Source organism: Cajanus cajan, chromosome 1 (genome assembly GCF_000230855.2).
Source record: "Cajanus cajan strain Asha chromosome 1, NIPB_CcT2T_4, whole genome shotgun sequence".
Taxonomy (NCBI): Eukaryota; Viridiplantae; Streptophyta; class Magnoliopsida; order Fabales; family Fabaceae; genus Cajanus; species Cajanus cajan.
The window spans coordinates 74,843,746-74,869,100 of record NC_138517.1 but is presented as its reverse complement, the minus strand read 5'-3'; the positions used below and the strand labels follow the sequence as shown (position 1 = coordinate 74,869,100).

At 33.8% G+C, this 25,355-nt stretch overlaps 3 protein-coding genes across 5 annotated transcripts; 2 read left to right on the top strand and 1 right to left on the bottom strand.

The window, feature by feature from the left end:
* The first annotated feature begins 822 nt into the window (after positions 1 to 822).
* Positions 823 to 12,308, top strand: PTAC14 (plastid transcriptionally active 14). Of its 3 annotated transcripts, none has more exons than XM_083062629.1 (13): positions 823 to 1,061; positions 1,145 to 1,294; positions 2,516 to 2,653; positions 2,881 to 3,006; positions 3,203 to 3,331; positions 4,011 to 4,100; positions 4,193 to 4,343; positions 5,264 to 5,373; positions 8,324 to 8,395; positions 10,674 to 10,779; positions 10,881 to 11,078; positions 11,913 to 12,001; positions 12,110 to 12,308. In XM_083062629.1, the coding sequence occupies exons 1-12, from the start codon at positions 1,005 to 1,007 to the stop codon at positions 11,987 to 11,989; spliced, it is 1,404 nt and encodes a 467-aa protein (XP_082918755.1). In that variant the 5' UTR covers positions 823 to 1,004; the 3' UTR covers positions 11,990 to 12,001; positions 12,110 to 12,308. The 3 variants fall into 3 exon arrangements, with proteins under 3 accessions (XP_082918755.1, XP_029128787.2, XP_082918753.1); XM_083062627.1 differs by having other exon boundaries at positions 825 to 1,061; positions 11,959 to 12,001; XM_029272954.2 differs by lacking the exons at positions 11,913 to 12,001; positions 12,110 to 12,308 and adding an exon at positions 11,711 to 11,890 and having other exon boundaries at positions 824 to 1,061.
* Positions 12,309 to 13,994: 1,686 nt separating this feature from the next.
* On the bottom strand, positions 13,995 to 16,861 carry LOC145949322 (pentatricopeptide repeat-containing protein At3g57430, chloroplastic). The gene has a single exon (XM_083062623.1). It carries the CDS (start codon positions 16,823 to 16,825, stop codon positions 14,189 to 14,191), a length of 2,637 nt encoding a protein of 878 aa, XP_082918749.1. The 5' UTR covers positions 16,826 to 16,861; the 3' UTR covers positions 13,995 to 14,188.
* Positions 16,862 to 20,877: 4,016 nt separating this feature from the next.
* On the top strand, positions 20,878 to 24,887 carry LOC145950828 (uncharacterized). The gene is made up of 8 exons (XM_083062631.1): positions 20,878 to 21,130; positions 21,217 to 21,366; positions 22,361 to 22,537; positions 22,832 to 22,923; positions 23,004 to 23,068; positions 23,213 to 23,315; positions 24,292 to 24,402; positions 24,591 to 24,887. The coding sequence occupies exons 1-8, from the start codon at positions 21,013 to 21,015 to the stop codon at positions 24,720 to 24,722; spliced, it is 948 nt and encodes a 315-aa protein (XP_082918757.1). The 5' UTR covers positions 20,878 to 21,012; the 3' UTR covers positions 24,723 to 24,887.
* Positions 24,888 to 25,355: the final 468 nt, after the last annotated feature.

Here is a 25,355-nt window from a genome sequence, read left to right as displayed (position 1 = left end):
GATTTGGTCGAAACTCATGTTGAGTAAGTGTTGGGCCAAATAATATCTTAGATAGAAGCTGCTTGCAGTTTTTGATGAGTAAGTGAATTAGGTCGGTGGTACTAAAAAAATTAAATGTCAATTGTTAAATGGTATTTCAATTGTAGGTCAAGACTTTGAAGTATTTCTCCATAACAATTTGTACTTCTTGTTTCATAATAAATGTTGTGTATAAAGAAATAAAATAAGTTTTAAAATTAGTATCATTTTAACTAATTAACATAATATTAATTTTTTATTTACACCTTAATAATATCTTTTAGAAAGTAAATGTGTTGCATTACTTTAATTAAAAAATATTAACAATAAAGTTAATTTTGTAAATTATTATTATTCTTTTATCTGTCTAAACAAATCAAAGATGACATTTATATAGGACCAAGAAAATAATATTTTTTCTTGCGATAAATAGTTACAAGATTAACGACTATTAAAGATCCTCTCTCAGAACTCAAATATAAGAAAAAAGATGAACTTAAAGTTAAATATAAACAAAACTTAATTAATTTTATCATATTTAGTATTATTATCTTCAAAAATGTCTTTCATTTAATTAAATTTTATTTTTAATGATTTTTTTTTTATATTCTTAACATTAAATTCCAATAAAAAAAATAGTAGTACAGAAAAAATATTTCCATTTGAAATTGATAAAATTAACAACATATTAGTTAATTTTGCTTCTAAATTCTAATTAAACTGGGATAAAAAACCAGAAGTTGTTAATGGTGAAAATATAACTTTATAACTTAACTTGCATATGTAGGAATAGGATTAGGAACTAACCCTGTGAGAAGAAATTATATGCTCTTAAATGAGTCGTGTGAGTCGCCACAAGAAGACTGGAACCAGAGACTGGATAACGTTTTCTCTATACATATTCTTCAACACACTCAGTTGTGTCCCCCTTCGCTTCCACTGTGCTCATATGCTTTGATTTTGCGCTTCTTTCCATTTCCAATCCAATGGCTTCTTCTTTTCCTCTTTACCAACCAACCCACACCATATTCTCCAACACCCAGGTTCCAATTTCTTTCCTTTTTTCCATTATTTTTTGTTTCTCTTCAATCTGAACCTCTTCCAACCCTGTTTTCTTTCTCCACAGTTCAAAGGTTCGCGCCGTGGCTTCTTGTGGCGACCCACTTACCCGTTTGGCTCTCACGCCGAAAACAAAGCTCGACCCATCAAAGCTTCGGTTGATGCACCCCCGTTTCCCCTGTTTCAGCCTCCCCAAGTTGAAGAGTCATCGTCTGAGGTAAATCACATTTTTTGTTTTTTTTCCTTTTTGCCCCTCGTTTGTTTGCTAGTTGGTTTGGTTGGCACTTTGGCAGTGACTAACTGACAAGGAACAGTTAGAGTGAGTGCTGTTTCCATGATTTGGTGCGCATTCATGTTCAGAACACTTCTACAGTGTCTTTATACATGTAACAAAATGGCTTGTAAATATAGTTGTAATGCACTTGACAAGTTCATCTATATAGTTCATGACTATTATTTACTAAGAAATTGATATAGATAATATGTGCATGTGGAGATTAAGAAAAAGTAGAAAAGTTAATGTGGGAACAAAATAGGGCTAAGAGTGAGGCTACACATAGCTAGGAACAGCTGGAGTGAGTGCTGTTTCCATAATTTAATGTGCTTCCATGTCTAAAACACTTGATACAGTGCCTTTTCCATGATTAATATGTCGTGTTCGTATCTATACATGTTACAAAATGGCTTGTAAATATAGTAGTTACGCACATGTGAGACCCCCCCTCTCCCGCCCTGCCTCACCTTGCCCACAAGCAATCCAATGCTTGTGTGGTATTTTTTCCCGTTACATTTGGGTGATTTATTTGTCGATCATCCACACTGCAAAATCAAAAAAGTAGTAATGCACATGCCAAATCCGTCTGTATTCCTGACTATTATATACTAAGAAATTTATATAGATATAAGTGCAAATTGAGAATAAGAAAATGTAGAAAAATTAATGTGGGAACAAAATAGGGCTTAGAGTGAGACTACACATAGCTATCCTTTACACATGCTTGCTAAAAGCAGGCGATGTTTACCTGAATAGGAGATGTATGGAAATGGACTATAGACTTTGATAACATATTAGTTTCTATCTTAAAACTGATTGACATTAAGTGACATTGTCCAATAGATATACAAACTGCATCCCATTTATTGAGACATACAATACGGGACTTTTATGTTTAGAGTTCACAACACTTAATATGTTACAGTGCGTGTTGTTTCTATAATTCGATGTGCTTTTATGTTTATAATACTTAATATGGTAGAGTTTGTGTTGTTTCTAATTTGATCTACTTTTATGCTCAATTGCTCATATTACTTGTATTGAGATTCATTATCTTCTTTCTGCACAACCAGTCTTTGGATGATGAATTCTTCAAGGGGCTTCAGCTTTGATGAGATGTTTGTTGTGATTTTTTTCTTTTTGTCAATGTAATTGTTCCTCTAGTTGGAGCCGGCTGATCCTGATTTCTACAAGATTGGTTATGTCCGAAGCATGCGAGCTTATGGAGTTCAGTTTAAAGAAGGTCCAGATGGTTTTGGTGTGTATGCTTCTAAAGATGTAGAGCCTCTTCGTCGAGCAAGGGTGAGTAGCTGCATTTAATATTGCTACTACTGATGGTACTCCATACTCCACTTATGTTGCACCAGATATTGCCTTTCTGATTGCTGGTGGTGGCACATGTGAAAAAGATTGCACTTAAAGTTAAATTCTAAATTATTTTATGTAGTTAGATATTTGTATAATATCCTTTATCATTATATTCTTAGTAGTTGTCCATGGATGATTTCCCTAATGATGTACTCGAGCAGGTTATAATGGAAATTCCTCTTGAACTGATGTTAACCATAAGCAAGAAGCTCCCATGGATGTTTTTCCCTGATATAATCCCTTTGGATCATCCAATATTTGATATTATCAACTCGACAAATCCAGAGGTAATTGCATTTCTCCTCTGAGTTCATGATAAGATATGTTATATAATCAATTTGCTTGGTTGTTTTCACTTTTCATGATAAATATATTTATTACCAATGTGTTACCCTGTGTTTTGACCATTGTACTTGCTACACAAAAGTAAAAAAAAAAATATTATGGTCATTTGGTTAATGTGATTGAGAAAATCTGTGACAGACAGATTGGGACCTAAGGTTGGCATGCCTTCTCTTGTATGCATTTGACTGTGAAGGCAACTTTTGGCAATTGTATGGTGACTTCTTACCAAGTGCAGATGAGTGCACCAGCTTACTTCTAGCTTCAGAGGTGTGTATTAAATAAACTGGTTATGTATCATTTAGCCATGGTTTGATAGGGTATTCCTGTTTTGAAATTATTACTGACCAATTCTTGATATCAAAGGCAGATAATGTACATGGTACTAGATGTTTCAATTCCCACTTAATGGGATTTTTCAAATTTTTCCTTGAAAACATTTTGTGTTGAAGTTGGATGATGTTATAAGACTAGGAAAAGTAATAATTCTCAACATTTTGTGTTGAAGTTTTATGACATGTGAGTTGCCTATTTTGTTTTTGGTGTTCTGCGTACCGTAGAGTTAACAGACCCTTTACTTGGTTGTTATCTTAAGATATTTGATTAGCCTATAATTATAGGTTGTCTAACAACTAATTTTACTTTACAGATTGCACTTACCTATATTTAATAGCTTTCCTATTCCAATATTTGTAAGTTGTAACACAAGTTGTTATAAGTTTTTGTATTTTGGTTTTTTGATGGAAACCTCAAAGGTGACTCATAATTTGGTTGAGCCACAAGATACATATCAACTCTCTTGAGTTGTTTGGATTAATCCTATGCAATTTTAAGATTTTTTTGTATAGACTCGCATGTATTTGAAATTTTGAATTGCTATTATTTGGAACTTACAATACTGTTTTAGTAACAGTTTTGTGACATCTCATATATTGATCTGTACCTCCAGGAGGAACTTTTGGAGCTGCAGGATCCCAATCTTGCTTCTACTATTAGAAAACAGCAATTACGAGCCTTAGAATTCTGGGAGAAAAACTGGGTAATGAGCAAATTCTTTCTCAAATTTATTTGTCTTCCATCATGCATAAAACTTGTGATGTATTCTTAACAAATTGTGTTAATCTTGTTTAGCACTGTGATGCACCCCTTAAAATAAAGCGTCTTGCTCGTGATCCACAAAGATTCACTTGGGCAGTAAGTATTGCACAGTCACGGTGTATTAACATGAAAACGAGAATTGGTGCTCTAAATCAAGAAGCAAATATGTTGATTCCTTATGCAGGTGAGCTCATTTCACCTTGGTATGACTAAATATGATACATTTTATGTACTCATAATATAATCAAACAAATCTTTTATCTTTTAATTTCACTTTAGTTTATTTTCTTATGGAATTTGTTTATTATGATGTCCTTTACCTGTTTCGGGAGCAAATTTAGGAATTTTTAAAAATAATTAAAACTAAGAAAAAAATTAAGGAACAAAGCCAAATGTCATTATTATAAATTTATAATAGGAGTATGTACTATTACAGGAGGACTGAAAAGATTTCTCTTTTGAGATGTTCATTAATATTAAAAGTTGATGAACTAGTAGCATAAAATTATGCATGACATGGGTTTTTTTCTCTGCATAGCAGAACGAAGCATCAAACTCTTTGAGGAGTAGGAAAAGTGTGGAAAATGTTTACTTACTTTCTCTTGGAGGAATTTCTTTCTTTTTCTTTTTTAATAATGTTAACTGTAGATATCAATATAAATGAAGTTTATAGAGTCATGGGAATTAATATTATGGATTGTGAGATAGCTATATTAACCTTTTCATTTTCTCATTCACTTTCTTTTGTATTAAATTTGATTTGATTTACATTCTCAAAAGATAACTCTTTTTATCCATTCATTGTCATTGTTTAGGTTGTTTATTTTATTGTTAGAAATTAGAATAATTTTCTCATTTTAATGCAACAAATTAGAATACAAGTAAACAAACATTACTAGACAATCCTTGTAATTGTCTGTTTCTCTTTATGACTGTTGTAATCAGGAAAAAAAATGAAAAACAATATATAGAGAGAGTGGGAAAAAAGTAGGCAAAAATGTGAAAATATTGATTTGTATATATTACAGGTGGTGGCTGTGCTTATTTTCCTAATTAAAATGTTGCTTAACTTAGTTCATTGGCTAACTTAGTCATACTTTTCAGATATGTTGAACCATTCTTTTGAGCCAAATTGTTTTTTCCATTGGCGTTTTAAGGACAGGATGCTTGAGGTTCTTACAAATGCTGGACAGCGCATTAGAAAGGGAGATGAGGTAAACCGTTTGATTTTTTCTGTGGAAAATTATGTTCAATTAATTACCCAAGGAAATAGTTGTGGTAGAAATAACAAATTGTATTATAATCTCTTGGGAAATAACTATAATTATTACTGCATAGAATTTATCTTAAATATTTATTATATGGTTTAATACATTTGTTGGTCTTGAAATTTTTGAGGTTTTTTTATAGGTCCCTAAACTTTACAAAATCCAAATCTTTTTGAATTTTTGTAATCAAGTCCGAGGGGTAAATGGTTTGTTTACAAACCATTAACTTACATGGAAGGACTTAATCACAAAAATTGGAAAATATTAGGGACCCAGTTAAAAAAACTCACAAGTTATTAAATATGAAATTTGTGTGTCAAAATATTTTTTCTTTTTATTTTTTATTTTGAAATGAAGTGAAAAATATTTTCTAAAATAATTACATGTAGAAAAAAAGTTATAATCCTTTTTAAAAAAGTAGAACTATCAAAATTGGTCTAACCCAATGGCTTGGTGGGTTAGGTTAGGCTGAACTCTTTATTTTGAGACTCTAAAAAAAGCATGGTCAATTCGGCTTGCCTCAATAGGTCAAACAGGCCAAGTCAGGACATGAAAAAACTTACCTGAAAGTTGGAGCTATTTGGCCTTATATTTTATTTTTATTTCTTTCTTATATAAAAATAGATAAATTTATCCAAAAAAAAAAAGAGAGATTGATTTGGGCCGACCTGTAAGTTAAACAACAAAAAAATTCATGGTCTACATGAAAACCAGTTAAACATTTTAAATTTTTTAAAATAAGTTCCTAAACTATAATTTGGTCCATGGGGTTAGAGGGAATAAAGAATATTCTGTCAAAGTTAACGGTTTGTAAATGAACCGTTAATTCAATAACTGAATTACAAAATTGGAAAAGATTCAACACTCGATTACAAATTTTTATATTTAAGGGATCTATTTTGTACCTTCCTGGGGTACCTCAGTAGTTTTCTCCTTCTTCAACTTCTCTCCTAACTCCTGTGAATAAGTACTCCGTCTTCAACTCCTCATCAGATGGGATGTACCTACAAAACGCTGAAGTAAGGTCTCAGCTCGGGACAATAAATGCTTGTAATAAATGTGAATCAACAGTACCTTTTTATCTCATCTTAAGTCACTTTTTATACTAACAGTAATGGGCCTGAATTCTTGGGCCTCATCTTTTTTTCAATTGGGTAATATGTTACCGATGACAATTTGTAATGTAACATTTTGTTAACCTGCCATATGTCTGTGATGAAGATTGAGTGTCAACCTCAGCCACGAGTTCAAGCTTCTGATGTCACATTTTTTATTTGCGGCAATCGAATCTCATCCTTATCCAATTAATAGATTCATGTTTCCGGTATTCTGAAACCTATCTGACAGTCCAAAATCTACTGGTATATATTTAAAAAAAATCAAGGACCTACTGATGTGTTAAACATTATTGTATTTAAGTCCCAAGTCTCCTAGATTTATTTATAATACATTATTGTATCATTTGTTCGTAAGTAATAAGTTAATAACATTTTTTTAAATTTTATTTGATCATAATCTTCAAATGCTGCACTTCTATAAATGTTACTTTGTGAAGATATTTTTTCTGATAACATCGATTTTCTAGAACTAGAGAAAGTAAATTGTCTATAGAAGGCAGGATAATTATTTACAGATCCGGAGCACATCAAATGAATGTAAAGTTGTCGCTCCCAATGTAGGCTAGTGTACAAAGGAACCTCTCATACTGACCATGGCTTTACGTAATGGCTTCTCCTATTTAGGAGTTTCACCTCCTCAATGTTGTGGTGATTGTCTATGCAAATGCATGGTAGTTGGGGATGTCTCTACAGCATTTGCTTCTTATTACTCTAACTATCCAAGGCATTTACATGGAACCTTCTAGAGGTTCCTTGAGAACCAAGGCATGTGTGTTGTGGTTTAGAATGTTATTGAACTCTAGAACCTTCCATAGTGTTCTAGTATGTTCTCCAAGGTGCAGTTTGATAACAATTAACTTTGAAGTTAGAAAAAAGGAAAGAACAGAACAAGAAGAATAGGATGACTGAATCCTCCTCAAGTTACAAAACACACAAACAGACACAAAAATAACAGAATAAAGAAACACAAGGAAATGATCATTAGCTTAGGAAGGATCTAAAGAAAAGACATTAGCTCAAGAAGGCTCTACAATCCCTTTGCATATTTGTTGAAGAATCCCCAACAACAACCCATAAGCCAAAATACTCATAAAAGCTAAAAGATTAAGTCATCTAAAGAAGATAGCCAGGTAAAAATTTCTGACTGAAAATCCTCCTGTTATGCTATAGATATATGCATCTAAATCCAGAAAAGAGAGCAAATTGTGTTGGAATGTTGTTTTGCAGTCACCCTTGACCTGCCTTATTTGCAGCTTCTTTGGGCTTCCTTAATTGCAGCCTTAGGAGGGTGCATTTAGTTCTACATTGATTCGAGATATGACTTAAATAGAGCTTTAAAAGCTTGGATATTCCTTATCTTACAAATCAGTTTTGTGGGGTTATTTTCTAAGCCAAATTTCTATGATCTTTGTACTGCCAAAACCTCTAAATTGAATGAGGAGAAAAAAAAAATTGAAGTTGAGAAGGCAAATCCATGTTCCCCACAGAATCTTAAACATATTACGTCACAAATTCATATTGATAGCTAGCATATAATCATGTCTTTATATGTTGTACTTATCTTTAATATTATTGTTGAAACATAGGATTGTAATTGTTTATAAGCTTGAAAAATACTAATTAGTTAATTAATTTATTATATTGGTTAACATTCTTTTAGAGCATAAATTCTATTATGTTGGTGAAAGTGTGAAACTAAAATATTTGCTTTAATGTTTATTTTATCATTTGTATGCGAGACATTGACAACCTGATTATGCTGTCAAAAATTGTAACAGATGACAGTTGATTACATGAGTTCGCAGAAGAATGACGCATTCATGCAAAGATTTGGATTTTCGTCACCTGTGGTATTTTTCTTCTATTGAAATATTGATGAATGGAATATTCTATGTCCTTTTGTTCTTTATCATGAATATTTGTCAGCTGAGACACATGAAAATATGCTTTGGCTGTGGAAATGACTTTCTGCATGTTTAAAAATTTTATGGCCCCAAAAATTCAGTTTGTAGCTTTTTCCCTTTCATTTATTTGGCAATGAGTCATTCATTTTGTGTCCTTTTATGTTAGGTTTATTGTTTTAGTAGAGGCTGTTTTTATAGAGATACAAAAACACATCTCGTGTAAGTTAGTTACTATCTGCATGTGTGATGATGTATCTCCATGTGAGTAGTTAGATGCCTTTGCATATTTGCTGAAGAAACCGCCCCAGGACAACCCATCTGCCAATATACTCATAAAAAGCTAGAAAAAACATGACGATAGCCCGGAAAAAATCTCTGGCAAAATTCTATTAGTGTAATTTTAAATTTTTATTAGTGCAGAAAGTAGTGATTTTTGGTTTCTTTGACTTTTGGACCATCTTGCCCAGCCAGTTTACTTGGAACCAGGCGCAGTATTATGAAAACTGGATGAGCAGGAAGCAAATAAACAGTTAGACTGCATGTATTATTTGGTATATTTATTTGCCAGATATGTCCACTACCCAGAACAAATTTGGCACCGTCAAAAGATGGTAGGCACCTTGTCATCAGGCCATTGTACTTGCTTGATTCTACACTAAAATATTTTTCCATAAATTGAAGTTTGAGAATTCTATGTTTTAAAGCCGTCTTAATTGTGGTTATCCTATTCCTAGCCCACCCCTTATTGGAACCTAATATAATTGGTTGCTAGTGTTTTTGATACCTAAGGAGTTAACCAGAAAGGCTAAGTGAAGCATCATAGTGCATAGCCATCATGTTGTCAACTTTTACGTGATTGAGATCCTACGTCACTAGAAATATGAACTAAGTAGTGCTAATAAGGCTCAGACAGTCCTCACTTTACATGTTCCTTTTGTGGGGTTGAGACCCTAAATTCAAATTCTAAGACTAAATTTTTTCAAAATCATACTAAAGGCCTGAGTTTTCATGTTGATGTTGAAAATGCAAAAGTTTTTAAAAACCCATGAACATGAGTTTTCGGTTAGGCATTAATATCCTTTCCAGAAACACATTATGGACTCCAGGAATTATTTCTCCTTGCTTTGACCCATTTAGCTATTCTTCTTTCCCGACTGTCTTGATTACCTGCCCATTTTACATAGTTCTCATAGTTGAAGCAGTGGCTTTTACTTCCATCCAGTCCAGGTGATCAGGCTTAATTTTTTTCATTGTTTTAGTGATCTTAAGAGAGAGTTCTGAAAAATGGGATGTGTGGCGGTGTGCAAATAATAGTCGTTAGGCTCCCAACTATTGGATGTATGTGTGGTGTGTGAGGGGAGGGGGTGTTCCTGTTTTGGTAAGTACAGCTGTACAGGGTTTGTACACACGAGTCTAGCCCATGGCCATATACCAATTATAACTCAATCAGACGAGCCCATATACTACTATATTCTATTTCTAACAACTGGCACAAGCTGGAGCACAGATGTTATAACTTGTTATAGACATGTTTAACTTTATTACAAGGGAATGACTTCATAGATATATTAGCTAGTCACACTGCTTTATCTGCAGCACAGGTATAAATGAGTCCTTGATAGAACTCTTAATGAATTAAGTGACAAACAAGCTTAATATGTTTTGCACTCTCATGGAACAATGGTTTGATGCAATGTGGGGCACCTAGATTCTCACAAATTCTCAGGCAGTAGGTAGTCTTGAAGTCAGCCTCATTGGATAATTGTTTGTCAATTTCCACAACACCTGTTCACAAACAGTTTGAATCATTGCTCAGTACTGACTTTGCATTCAATTCAGACGCTGCATTTGCTTCTTCAGGAAGAAAACTGGAAAAAATAATTAAAACAAGGTGGCAATTTTGTAACTATAATGAAAACATATCAACTGAAAAGCAAACCAAATTCACACTAAAATTCTTCCCACGAGGAAAGTATTCTAAAGTTGATCACTTGTCCACCAGAGATCCAACCTAATTCACATAAGAAAACCTGTGTATTATGCTGCAAGACTTGTCCATGGTCACTATAAAGTATGCCATGTGCTGGTGCTTCTTTGAAATATTTATATTATGATTTTGTTATTTAATTGTTCTTGTAACGAACAATTCAGGTAAACTTGTACATGTTTGGTTTTTAGATACTGAATTTTGAAATGTAGTTCTGAGAGTTGCTTAAAATTGCAGAATCCTTGGGACGAGATCAAATTCTCAGGCAATGCACGTATTCATTTGGATTCCTTCTTGTCAATCTTCAATATATCTGGCCTTCCAGAAGAGTATTACCATAACAGTATGGACAATATGAATTTGCTTTCTGGAATCTGTTTTATTATCCTTTTGTCTATATTCAAATTGCCATTATTTAGGATATCAATATGAAATTTATGGCAGACTGTCTATCAAATCCCGGAGATACGTTTGTTGATGGAGCTGTTATAGCTGCAGCACGAACATTGCCAACTTGGTCAGACAGGGATGTGCCACCTATCCCTAGCGTTGAAAGAAAGGCCACAAAGGAGCTGCAAGATGAATGCCGTAAAATGCTTGCCGGATTCGCTACAACCTCTAAGCAAGACCAAAAGTTGCTAGGTAAATTTTACGTTCGTATCCTTACACTAGATTAGAAAGTAGAAACACAGAACTACTGGTCATAATTTTTATTTTGCAATATTATTGCTTTGTTAGAATATACATCCTGAAAATGGTATAGCGCGTTCATTCTTTTGTTTTAACTCAAGTCTGTAAACCTTTTATATCAGTAATACACATTTGTGGGCTAGTGTTACTGTATCACGGAAGGGTCCTCCCTACTAATATCTGGCCCTTAAAATGTTTTGGGAGATATTCTTGTTGACCTGGAGTCGGTGTGTTGTCACCAAAACAAGTTACATTCTGACTTGAGGCTCCAAGTCTGCATGATTATAATTATGAGTTTACTTGGATAAGCTTCTTTAATAGCACTTACAGGAGAGAAAAATAGGAAGAAAAACTAAAATAAGTCTCCCTGTAAGTTAAAACTAACTTGTAAAATAAGATTTTAGAGAAACTAGTAAGAGATAACTTCTACAAATTAGTTTATGTATAAGTTAATTTTAACTTATTTAGAAGCTTATGTTATTTTTTCTTTCTATTTTTCTTTCCTAGAAGTTTTTCTGAAAAAGTTTACCTAAACAAACCCTATATCTGCCAAATAAGGTTTATCATCAACTCTACTTTTGTAGGAATGCATCTTGAATCAGTTTAAAGAAATCAAATGAGCAAAGGCTCAATCACTTGTGTAGTGAAGCTCTTCAAAGTTAAAAGTACACTTAAGGTTTATTCAGGTGATCCATCCTCAAGGATGGACTCAACCTTATAAAACTAAGATCAAAATTTACCAAAACTACCAGGATTGTGACTATTTTGGCTCTTATTGACTTATAGATTTTATGATAAAAGCTAATGGTCAGCTTACACATCATGACCGCAGATTCCATGACAGATGCTACCAGGACACTTGAAGCTGCAATAAAGTATGTCAAATTTACATTATCTACCAGTTCAAAAGTTTTCTAAATTTTATTTTCAGGGACATTTTAAACCCTCTAATTACAATTTCACTGTGATTGCTACATGTGCAGGTATAGATTGCATAGGAAATTGTTCATGGATAAAGTTATCCAAGCATTGGAGATTTATCAAGAGCAAATACTGTTCTGATCCAATCTACATACTGGAGATTAGTCACGAAAATTTTGTAACGCTGCTGTTTACCTGTAATCATGTATCACCGAAAACAAATGCTCATTATCTATGAAATGCAGGTTCTTCATTTTGTCATGCTTTACATTTTTTTTTTTGCCGATCCTTGATGAAGTTCTAAGCAAGTTAAAAAAGAAAGTAGTGTAAAAGCATAGTTATATACAAAGTTGTCAAAATCAAAAGTTTATGTAAATTCATTAAGGTTCTGTAAACTCAAAATTGTGAAGAGTTTACTTAATATAAGAAATATATTAAAATACCTATAAGTAATATAATAATTCAATATTTTAACTCCATATTAAAATAAAATAGAAAATTACAATAATAGAGCAATAAAGTTTAGTAGCAAATCATGTATAATTTCATACAAGATACAAGTCATGAAAACCTTTAAGAATTCAATACATCTGTAAAATCGAGTATCCCAAACCCAAATTATGAGAATTGTGGAAACACGATGCCACAATGGGAATGACCTTGGAATCCAGCCAATGAGCATGTGACCTTGACGCTGGCCAGAGAATAGGGGATGTCAACCATAGAATAGGGATCTCAACGAACAAGCTCCGACGAACAGAACTAGTGGTATGCCAATGCACTAGAAGCACTATGTTTTGGGTTCAGTAGTTGAGACTTGAGACCATGTGAGAAATAGTCAAATTGCAGGAAGAAGAAAAAAATAATTCGAAATGCTAGTTCTGATGTCATTTTGGGTTTTTTTTTTTAAGTGACTTGTGTACATACGTTCAATTACGGCAGACTCGCGATTTTGTCTGAGTTTGGATAAGTTCGCTCAAGTTTAATTGAAAACGAGTTAAGTAGGTTAGAGTGTACAAATTCTTAAACTTGAAAGTTTTTACGAGTTAAAACTTGATTTTGACAATCATAATTATATAATCTAAACCGAAAATCAAATCGATCAAAGGATTGAGTTGTCAATTAAGTTGTCTGATCATGAGTTAGACAATTCAATCGGAAAAAACAACATAAACTCATTTCCCTTCCATGAAAGCAAAAGTATAAATACCTAAATTTCATACAAAAGAAATGACAAAGTTTTCAAAGGCACATAACAAGAAAAATTTAGAATCATGTGGAAGTATACATACCTACCCAATATGGTTTCTGTTTCAGCAGACGAACGGTTTCGGGGGAGTACAAGAAGATTACTAGTGTGCCCTTCAGACAGGTACATTTTCATATTTCGAGACCCAACATCGAAACAAACCGATAAAAACAACTGCAAATAAAAGAATTAAGGTAAGCACTAAATTCATTCAAGGTAAGCTCTAACACCAAATGGAAACAAAGTTCAAAGATGCATAAGAACTCTAAAATTACATATTAGATCACTACATGTCAGAGCAATCTATAGGATGATCTCTATTGGTGGCCAAGTCGTCTTTTCTAACTCAAGAAATTGGCAGCGGCTTTAAAAAAGGTAATACCTAACACGTTAATGCATGTTTGGTTTGAATTATCTAATTTTATCCACGTCAAGTTGAAGCAGATCTTTATTTTTAGTGTATTGTGAAAAAATGGAAAAACACGCGTAGTTAATGTGCAATCAAACACGCACTAAACATACTGCTTAGTCACGTCAAAAAATGTGGTGCAAAAGATGGCTTTAGATTATTTCAGATATAACTAGTAGTAATACAATATGGAAAATTAAGCGTTAGTATTTAGTAATAAAGAACGGGGAGATTGTAGTTAATGCTTTATATGAAGAAAATATCAGGGATTCAAATACAACAATATCTATTTAGAATTTTAGATTGTAAGTTATCCAAATTATTTAACTATGAAGTCGCAATTATACATGATCTCAACTGAACTTCTCTCCTATGAAAAGAGAAGAAAAAAGGGAGTGGAAAGGAAGAAAAATAGAGAGAAATAGGGAGGAGGGTTGAAAAGAATTAATTAGAAAGATTCAATTTTTTACAATTCACTTTCTACTACCAATAATCCCCACAAGAACAAGTTCCATTTCTGAAATGATGGAACCTTCTAACATCTCTAAGAATGATTTCCCTGTCCACAATCTTTGATATGATTTTAGTGGCAACATGGCAGTCATTGCAAACCCTAAGGTTTTTGGCTACTCTGATGGTAGTTCCTGGAGGAGTATTTAAGAGGCCAAAAGCTATTGCCAGTCTCTCACTGTGCCCACAGAGCATAGTTTCTTTCTCTTCGTCATTAACATTGTGAAGGACACATGAAGTATCTGGCACATAGCCCTCCTTTCTCATTCTTAGGAACAGATTTTCAAGATACTCGTGGAGTTCTTTACTTTGTGGGTGTGAACCATCCCCTGCCAAAAATTTATGAACCTCATCACCATGCTCAATCCAACTACAACCAGGTTCTTTTCTTACTCCCATTTCCTTCATTTTCTTCCGCACTCCCATGGCCTGGTCCCAGAGTCCAGCTGAGGAGTATATGTTAGACATTAGAACATAATGGCTAGCTACATTTGGCTCCAAGTCAAACAAGTGGTTCGCTGCAATTTCACCAATTTCTACACTCTGGTGAATCCTACATGCACCAAGCAAGCTACTCCATGCATCTACCTTGTTCACATTGGGTGGCATAGTTTTGATCAGTTCATAGGCCTCTTTGACCTGACCAGATCGGCCAAGCAAGTCCACAAGACAAGCATAATGGTCAGATCTGGGTTCAATGTCGTGGCTAGCTTTCATTGTATGGAACAAATGAAGGCCTTCATCCACCATCCCAGAGTGACTACAAGCAGCAAAAACAGCAATATAGGTCACTTCATTTGGCCTTATTACTTTCCTATTGCTGCCCTCTTCGGCTGTCATTCTTCTAAAAAGCTCCAAAGCTTCTTCCCCTTTCCCATGCATCCCATAAGCCATGATCAGAACATTCCAAGTAATAACATTTCTTACAGGCATTTGATCAAAGACAATCCTAGCCAACCTAAGGCAACCACATTTTGCATACATGTCAACCAATGCACTTCCCACAGCAACATCCATTGCCAGCATTTGTTTAACAGCATAAGCATGAATCTCCTTTCCCTTACCTAACGCCGCCAAAGCAGCACAACCAGGAAGCACCGTCATCAGAGTCACTGAATTCGGCTTCAGGGGAATTCTCTCCTCATCCTCACAACCAACAAATGTCTCACTTCCATCTTTTTCCTGACCACTCTGCATCTCATGCAGAAGATTAAGCGCATCATCATGGCACCCACAAACAACACAGCCAGTGATCATGGTGTTCCAAGACACTACATCTCTTCTATCCATCCTACCAAATATCATCTTCGAAATTTCAATCCTTCCCATCCTGGCATACATATCCATCAGCGCATTTTGCACATACTTATCCCTCCCAAACCCCCTCTTCACAGTGTAACCATGGATCCCTTCTTCATCCAAAAACGCCTCGCAACGGACACAAGCAGGCAAAACACTCGACAAAGTGGTGGCATTGGGAAAAAACTCCTCAGAAACCATCTCAACAAACAGCCTCAAGGCTTCATCATCAAACTCATTCCTTGCATAACCAGCAATCATAGCATTCCAAACTGCCACCGTTCTCTTCATCACCCTATCAAAAACCAACCTACCCTTCTCAGCCTGCTTGCAATTACAATACATGTCAATCAAAGCAGTCCCAACAAAAGAATTCTCAATCAAATCCTCATTCCTCAATGCATAGCAATGAATTTCCCTCCCAATCCTCAACCTCTCCAATTGTGAACAAGCAGGCAAAACACTAGCCAATGTAACCCCATCAGGCCTAACCCCATCAACAATCATAAGATACATATACATCAATGCTTCCTCAAATCTATCATTCTGAGAAAGCGAACTAATAACGGTGTTCCAAGACACCATGTCCTTATCATCAAAAACCTCAAACAATGCCTTAGCATCGTTAATGTAACCCAACTTCGCATACATTGTCACCAACGCATTGTTGGTGTACGTTCTCCAATCCCCGTTCCTCAAAGTGTAAGCGTGCACTTGCTTCCCCAACCGCACGCCGCCACGCACGTGCGAGCACGCGTGCGCCACGCTGACAAGCGTGAACGACGTGGGGTCCGCGTTTTCCGACAACATTAACCGAAACAACTTCAGCGACAGTTCCCACTCCTCGAAACGACACAGCGTGGCGATCATGGAGTTCCACGACACGTCGTCTCGGTCGGAGATTCCGTCGAACACGCGGCGCGCGGCGGCGAGGTCGCCGCACTTGCCGTACATGTTGACGAGGGTGTTGGCGACGGCGACGGAGGGCGCGTGGCCGAACTTGAAGACGTGCGCGTGGACTTGCCTGCCGAGGCTGAGGTCGTGAACTGCGGCGGCGGACTTGAGGACGGCGGGGAAGGCGAAGTTGTCCGGGGGTGCGGCGGCGGCGAGCATGGCGGCGTAGGTGGAGATGGCGGCGCGGAAGGAGGAGGATTGGGTTTGGGAGCGGAGGAGGTCTATCCATTGCGACGGGGAACGGAGTTCGACGGCGGTGGAGGTGGCGGAGGGCGGAGGAGGGTTTTTGGGAGTGTGGGTTTGGAGGGAAGAGGGTTTAGGGAGTGGCGGTTGGGTAAGGCTAAGATAGGAATGCATTTTCAACAGACATTCTAAACTCACATTTTTGTCCAAACTTTAACTACAGCTTATCTGTAACAAGTCCCACATCGGAAAGGTCTCCTTACCAGGGAGGCCTTATAAGGTGGGAGGTTCTCTGACCTCTTGGGCCGGCTTTTGCCCCTCCTTAACCTTATGCTCGTTACATTATCTTTCTCTTATGTTTTCTTACACCAAAATATCTTACATTTCACACTATTTTAATTAGTTATTACAATAAATCTATAATCTATTAATATTTCATGAACTTTTTTTTTATCTAATTTTATTTTTATAATTATTCTCTTATAAATTATAAATTTTTTATCCTTTTTATAAATTTTATTCTATAAATTGCCTATATTTTTAATTATTACTTATTATAATATAATTTATATTATTTATTATTTTTTACAAATAATTCATCGAAGTATAGAATGTCTTTTGTATGCTAGTTATTATAAAGATTCTTAATGTGTACGTGAAAACTAGTTATTACTTTTTATAATAAATATTTCTATTTTATATTAATATCATGATTTTAAAAAGAATAAGTTAAAATTAATAAAAATAATATAATTTTTTTAACATATTTTTTCCTTATTTAAAAATTTATTAAAAGTTATAAAATTTTATAATCGTAATTTTTTATTTAAAAAATTTTACTCCTTTCAACAAAATGTTATCTATAACTAGAATTTTTCATTAAAAATATTGACCTACATAAATTGAAATCTGTTAAATGAAAATTGGACAACTAATAATTCATATAAGTATTTTGGGTCTAATGGAGATAAAATATAAATAAGTGATTACTATAGTTAGTAAGTGAATAGTAACCTTCCTCCATTGCTTGCATGATTAGGTCCGCTCCTCCACCCTGTCCACATTGTTACCCTCGTTGAGATCGTCGTCATCTTCTCCTTCATCACCTCCTTCATTTGCTTCATTAGCTTATTTGGCCTCAACCAATCCTTGTGTTCCTCCACCAAAGCATGTGACTTCAAGTCTTCAATTATGTCATTCCAAACCCTTCTTTTCCTTTCCCTCTCCCAAACCAACCCTTCTTGAATTCTCGATTGCCTCCAAGGAAGACGAGGACATTAAGGCCTCCATCGTGACACACCATGTTGCCCTACGCACTAGAATAGCAACTAGGGGACTGCTGGTGGGTTGTGACAATGTAGTGAACGATGGGGCGGTTGCAAAATGTTGGTGGGGTACATGCAAATTTCGATGGGAGTGGTAGGGTTGTCGTTGCTGGATGGGCTTGAGTACATGGTGTCAATGGCCACCACGAAAGTCAAAGGAAGAGGAGCAATGCAAGTGTAGAAAGGAGATTGGTGGTGTTCATGGGAAAGGATAAAAATGACTTGTCCACTTTTAATATATTTTTTAATTATTATATTATTCAAATAATAGGAAAATTTACATCGTTCATTACATCCAATGATAATAATATAGTGGTTCACCCATGAATTATATGAAAATAGCACTTTATTGCCTTATGTTCTTCTATCATTTTATGTAGACTAACTGTAAATGGGAGTGACTAAGTGTGTGACTTTGGAGTCAAAATATAATGATATAATGATCTTTAACATTTGTGATTATGTTTTAATTTTAATGAGTTTTAGCCCATTTGATACTTAGGTTAAAAAAAACCTTTGAAAGTTTATTTTGACAAGTACAGAATCAAGGGAAACCCTAGGAGAGGTGATAGCTCTAGGTAGAGGATTTGAGACAATTTTTTCTCTTATCTTTTTCATTTGTCCTTGGTTTGAATGTTTCTCTTCCTTGTCTTATTTTAGGATTGAGGCCTATCCATTAACCTTTATTGATGTATAATTAAAATATTTTTATATTCTTGTTTAGTTTCTCCTCTTGATCTTAATTCTTATTGTTCTATATATGTAAAACATTTGGTCACCATTTTTCATAATCTTAGATATTTAAGAAAAAAAACTGAAAAATAAACCTAAATATTGGAACACTAAGAATTAGACTTAAATTTTAAATTATAAAAATATATTTAATCCTTCAAAGATCAAACAAATTAACATAAACATAATGAATTTAATTGAACATTACTACAATAATATAAGTTAATTTAATTATACATTTAATAACAAGATAAATATATAGTAAAATTAATATAGGTCCAAATGGTACCTACCCATTTACAACAAGTAGAATAAGCATATGAAAACATAGACACCTTAGACAATTGTGGTTATTTATCATTTACTAGCCAAATGCCAATAATTGGCCAATAGACATTGGAAGATAGATGTATTGTATATTTGTCCTTGTCAACTACTTCCACACTAATGACCAAAGGAAATAGCTGTGCACAAAAAGAATATATTGTGGTTCAATTCAATTGGATACTTCTTGATATATTGAAAGAGAAGTAGAGAATAAAGACTTTTTGAAGAGAAATAAATATAGTATTATTAGGTTAGAGTAATATTAGGTTAATAGGAGTAGCTCAATAAACAAATCTTAATCTTGGGATATTTTAAAATATTATCTACATCAATTGGTATCACCTTCTTGAAATATCTTCTTTTAATTATCTTCTTAAAAAGTTAAATATGAAATTACCCTTTACACATATATTTAATATTTAATTAAATTATTTAATATTAAATTAAATTACAATAATTACATAATCATAAAACACAATTGACATGGATTTAATAGTTTTATTATTTGATGATACGTACACTACTTATAGTTATCCAATATCAAGTTTTTGGTGCTTTTGTTAGGTATTGTGTGATTTTCATTTGATTTTATTTGTGATTTGATTAGATTAAAAAAAATCATTACTTTTTATTTCATTTTGTTTCCCTATTTTTTTTCTTTATTTTGATCACTTGATATTTTCTTTTTTGCCTTGTATGTGTCACTCCTTAATATTTAGTGTGAAAAGAGAAGAAATATTTCAATTGAAATCCTTAATATTATGTTTGTTTTGATCAAAAATAGCGTGGAAAGAGAAAAAATATTTCAGTTGAAATATTTCTACTCATTTAAATTTGTCGATATGAGTTTTAAGTCTGTAAATTTCTTATCAAAATTGAGTGAAAATAGCAAAGAGAGAGATTAGTTTTTTTTTTCTTATGCTTTTATCCCTTCAAAACTTCAAATAGAGTGGGTCACATGGATCTTTTATTAGAATAAAGTTTTTCCACTTGAATTGGACTATTTATTTAACCTCACAAGTCACAATGGATCGCGTTTCTTAATATCGTCAATTTTTTTTTTTTCATTTGAATACACTATCGAATTGTGCTACTTATTAAAAATTTATTCGAATACACTTTTACTTCTTTGTGTTTTATTCGAATGATTTCCATTTCTTTGATATTTTATTTGAATGAGATTTTGTTTATTTGACTATGGTTGATGTTTTATTTGAATGAGGTTTCATTTATTCAAATATAATTGGTATTTTATTCGAAGGTGTATGTAGACTTTCAAAATTGTATTTGAATGAGTGTGATCTTTATTCGAATGATGGATTTTGTATTTGAATGCTTGGTTGTTGTATTCAAATGAATGCATGGACTTAATATTTGATTCAAATAACCATATCTTGCACTTGAATATAACCAAATAAATAAACTTGTGGTATGTAATAGGAAAGAGTAAAATAATAATTTTTCTTTAATTATGATCTTTTTGTATCCATTTAAATAAAAAAATTATAATATTATTTTTCTTCTATTTCTTATATAATTATCTTAAATTAAACAAACTCATTTTCACAATATTTCTTACTCATATCTATTCACTTATTTCTCTTCTTTTTTTTTTTTTATAATTTCTCTCCACCTTATTTCTTATCAAATTCTCTCCTCACAACCAAGCACACAATTTAAGTGTTTAACACAGCACATGACTAGTAAATATGTTATTAATATTTCTGTAACTAGTAAACATGTTATTAACATTTTTTGTAAAAAAAATGTTAATTGTTATTTAAATAAGTCAAATGTGACATGCTTTCATTTAGTTGATCAAGATAAACGTGTTTTTGTCAGTGCTGGAACTGTGACGTGACTCCTTGTGTGTGGTGTTGTTCTGTTCTGTTCTCGGGAGAGTTGTATAAAAATAAAACTAGCTCCTTTATGATGGTAGTAATACGGATATAGAGTGAAAGCATTACATCAGCGAGAATGGGGTCTTCAGAATTTGCACCAACGATTCCCTCAGCCAAAGTTTCAGGCCTTTTCATATACCCAATCAAGTCATGCCGTGGAATTTCTCTTTCCCATGTCCCTCTCACACCTGCCGGTAACCTTTCTTTCCTTTTACTCCAATCATCAATGTTTGTAACACTTTTGCTAATTTTATGTAGTTTCAATTGTGTTGTGTGAAAGGACTTCGATGGGATCGGCAATGGGTGGTGGTGAATTCCCAAGGGAGGGCATGCACTCAAAGAGTTGATCCAAAGCTTGCTTTGGTTGAGGTTCAGCTGCCAACTGATGCACTCCTTGAAGACTATCAACCTACCCACGATTGCTATATGGGTAAGACTAAGATTACATTTTCTCAATCCATAAGTTCCTCATAGATAAAAAAAGAAGAGAATATCTTTATTTATTTTCTATTGGATAGATTGTCTTAGAATTTGAACTTATAATTTGAGTTCGGGCCTAACTCAAAAAAACTGGATTTTGAGATGAGGGTTCACCTATAAATGTGAGACAATCGCTTAAGAACAGCTTCCTGATGACACTTAACTTGGCCTTTCCAGTCAACTCTCTGTAGGTAACTCTTTCTGGCCAACGGCCATAATTAAGACAACTTTCCAATGGATTTACCTAAGATTGCAATTAAGGCTTTTTTAAAAAATAAATAAATGAAATTGTATGAATGAGGAAAGATGGAAATTAAAATTAGCGAGAGGATAAGATGCTTTCAAGATACTGAGGCTGTCTGCTGAACTTGTCTCTCTGCATAAAAGAAATTGAAACTCCCTTGAAACAAGGATTTTGTAGTTTTGGCATAATGTGTGTTTGGTATGAAGGAGTGGATCCTTCTGGAAAGGGTATGCTTAGGGGGTTTGCCGCACAAGGTAAGGATGGAACATTAAAGATGTCGGCCAACCAAATGCATTCGATGATTGCATAAACTGCATGCTCTGAAAAACTTCAGCCTCCTTGTTTTTACCAAAAACCTTATTAAGAATCATAAAAATCTATTACGAAGAAAAATGATTTTTCACTCGGTTCTTGTGATGAAGCCCATAAACAATGGTTGTTCCATAAGAAAGTTGCCATGTTTAATTCGGGAATAAGTGGTTATTGTTTCTGAACTTGATGTGCACAGTACATAAAAAAAGAAAAAGAAAAATCATTTCTCATTTGACAGTTGCTATCCTTGTGTTCTGTGTTTTGAAGAAAAAAATTACTGTAGTTGAAATGATGATACAGTTTTGCTTTTGCTCATTGTTCATGATCATGATTGTTTTTCTTGTGTTTTAGTAAATATATATGAAGTCTCATTTCCTTCGTATTACAGTGCTGAAAGCACCTGGGATGCAACCTCTAAAAATTTGTTTGAGTAAGCAACATGAAGTAACAGATGCTGTCACAGTCTGGGAATGGACTGGGTCTGCCTTGGATGAAGGAGCAGAGGCGTCTCGGTGGTTCTCAGATTATTTAGGAAAACCTTGTCAACTGGTCCGCTTCAATACTGGTAGGTCTTTGAAACTATTAAACCTTAAAGTTTAAGTTAATGAGAACATTAAAATTGTCGAGAAGGGTATGTTACCTTAGACATGTAATGATTTGGTAAAGAACTATAACTGTTTTAAGAATACAAGAACATTACTTGGATTAACTCAGGCCACTGTATATCAACTTGCATTGATTCATCAAGATGCACATATATGAAATTGTCTTGTAGTTGTCACTTGTCAAGTATGGCTCAGAAAAAGAAAAACAAAACATTATGATGATTGACAAACCTCTTTAATGTTTCCAAATGAAGCTTCGGAAGTTAGACAAGTAGATCCTGATTATGTTGGGAGCAAGCATCACACCTATTTCTCTGATGGTTATCCATTCTTACTTTTATCTAAGGTCAGTCAAGTATGGAAATGAACTATAATTTTACTTATATTCTGATTCTCTACTCAGTATTTGACATTTATGATTTTCAGGAATCATTGGATGCACTAAACGAGCTTCTAAAGGAACCTATGCTTATTAATCGTTTCAGACCGAAGTATGGATTTTTCATTTTCTTTTGTTCTATTCCTGCAATTGTATTGTTTCACAATATTTGTTACTAATTTAGACCTGAAGGTACTATTTTATCTAAATGGATTATTAAATCACATAATTGAGATTCGGGTGCTTCATGATGCAGTATCCTTGTTGAAGGTTGTGATCCATATTCTGAAGACTTGTGGACAGAGATCAAGATAAGCAGCTTTTCCTTTCTGGGTGTCAAATTGTGCTCCCGTTGTAAGGTGAAGAGTTCTACTTTATAAATTCCTACCTATCATTATGCTCCATTGAGACATGTACCAGGTTACTTATGCTAACAATTTTAGTTTCTGACATGTACCAGTATAATTTACATTGATTGAATCATGGTGGGCCGAGCTTGGATAGTGTTGTGAGCCTTTCGTAGATAAAGAAGCAAATACATCACTTTCAATTCAGTGGGATGTTGTCAATTGTCATCAACATCTTTTATATCATTCTAAACCAGACATGCCTTTATGAAACTTCGTAATTGTTGGATGTTAGATTATTGCTCAGGATCATAAGCAAATTACTAATTGGATTAGATACTAATTAGTTGAAGTGAAATTAAACCCGATCTCTTTGTCATCATCGTCTTTTATGTCATTCTAAAACAAACACGGCTTTATGAAACTTCATAATTGTTGGATATTAGGATAGTGCCCAGGATCATATGCATATTACTAATAACTTGTTGGTCCAAGTAGAATTAGACTTCATCTCTTAAAATAAATTCTTGAATTCAAGTTTTGTGAATGGAAAAAACGTAGCTGAAAGAAGAGACCTACTAAAAGTGGTCAATTAGGTTCTCTGGTGGAAATTGGTTATCGCATCAATAAAGTCAATGAATACTTTGTATTAATAACATGATTATCAGAAAAAATTGGGTCATAGCTTTTATAATTCTAGGATGAGACATAAGGATACTTCTGCTCTTGCAAAATGGGATTATGGGGCAAGGGATTACATCTCTCCCTGGCTCAATATTTAATAAACTAGTTTGTAGCTCTTTTTTTTTTCTTACCCTGATTTTTTACATTTCTTATTAGTTGTACACCTACACTTCTATCTATCAATCTTTGATCTACTCACTACACTATTTTTTTTACAAACCTAAGATATTGCATGGATAATGTTTACACTGATCTACGATTTCTGAGTTTGGTTGTGTCCAACTTGCATATTGATTATGGTCAGGTACCTACAATCAATCAAGAGACTGGTATAGCCGGATCTGAGCCATCTGAAACTCTTATGAAAACTAGGTCTGGCAAAGTCATTAGACCAAATGCGAAAAACAAAAACAAGGTGAGACACTTAGTCACCAAGAACCTATTTGAATGCAATCTAGAGGGACTTTTAAGAGTTTCTCTACTAAAAATAGTGTTTTTCAATAAAGAAGTTCTTAAAAGAAGTTCTAGATTTATATTCAAATATGCTCTAAGCTTTCGGTGAACATTCCTTTAGTTTTAATGACATGTGAATTGCTTGTGCAGGTCTACTTTGGTCAGAATATGGTATGGAACAGGATGGACTCTTCTGTTAAAGGGAGTGGAAACATCATTAAAGTTGGAGATCCTGTTTATGTTCTTGGAAAGGTCTCTTCCGCTGCTGAAGCAGCTGCTTGAACTGTGTATGTAGAGTCTGCCGTGATTACAATACCAGCAATTGCTACAATCACAAGATTTATCAAACATTACATGCGGATTAAAATCTGCACCAAATATGTTTCCTGTGGATTTTTATTGAAAATTCGCAATAAAATTCTCATGTAATGTGAAAATTTTCTTGTAGTTAGAGAATTTAGAGAAGTCTTCTTCTAACTCGTTTAAGATACTTTTTGAAGAAAAGAAATACTATTATTCAAACTAACTGGAAAAAGAGATACTATGTATATGTAAATATTTATTTTTGAGGAATTTTAAGACAAGATAGTTATAGCAGAAAAAAAAATTGATAGTTGAGAGTAGGTAACAATAGATCAGTAAGAGTGGGTGGTTTTAAAATGTGTGGAAACTAAATTATAAAGTGAAGTTTGAAATTAGGAGTAAAAGTGTCAAATTAAAAAAAAAGTCAAAAGAAAGTTATTAAAAGAAGTATTGTGTTTTTATATTTATAAATATAGTACTTAAATATGTTTTTATTTCTTGTAAAAGGAGTTGATTTTGATTTTGATTTTGATTTTTGTAAGTTTTTTTCTTTATTTTTTCATCCATAATATATATATAGAAGTATTTTAGTTTGTGCAATGCAAAGACATG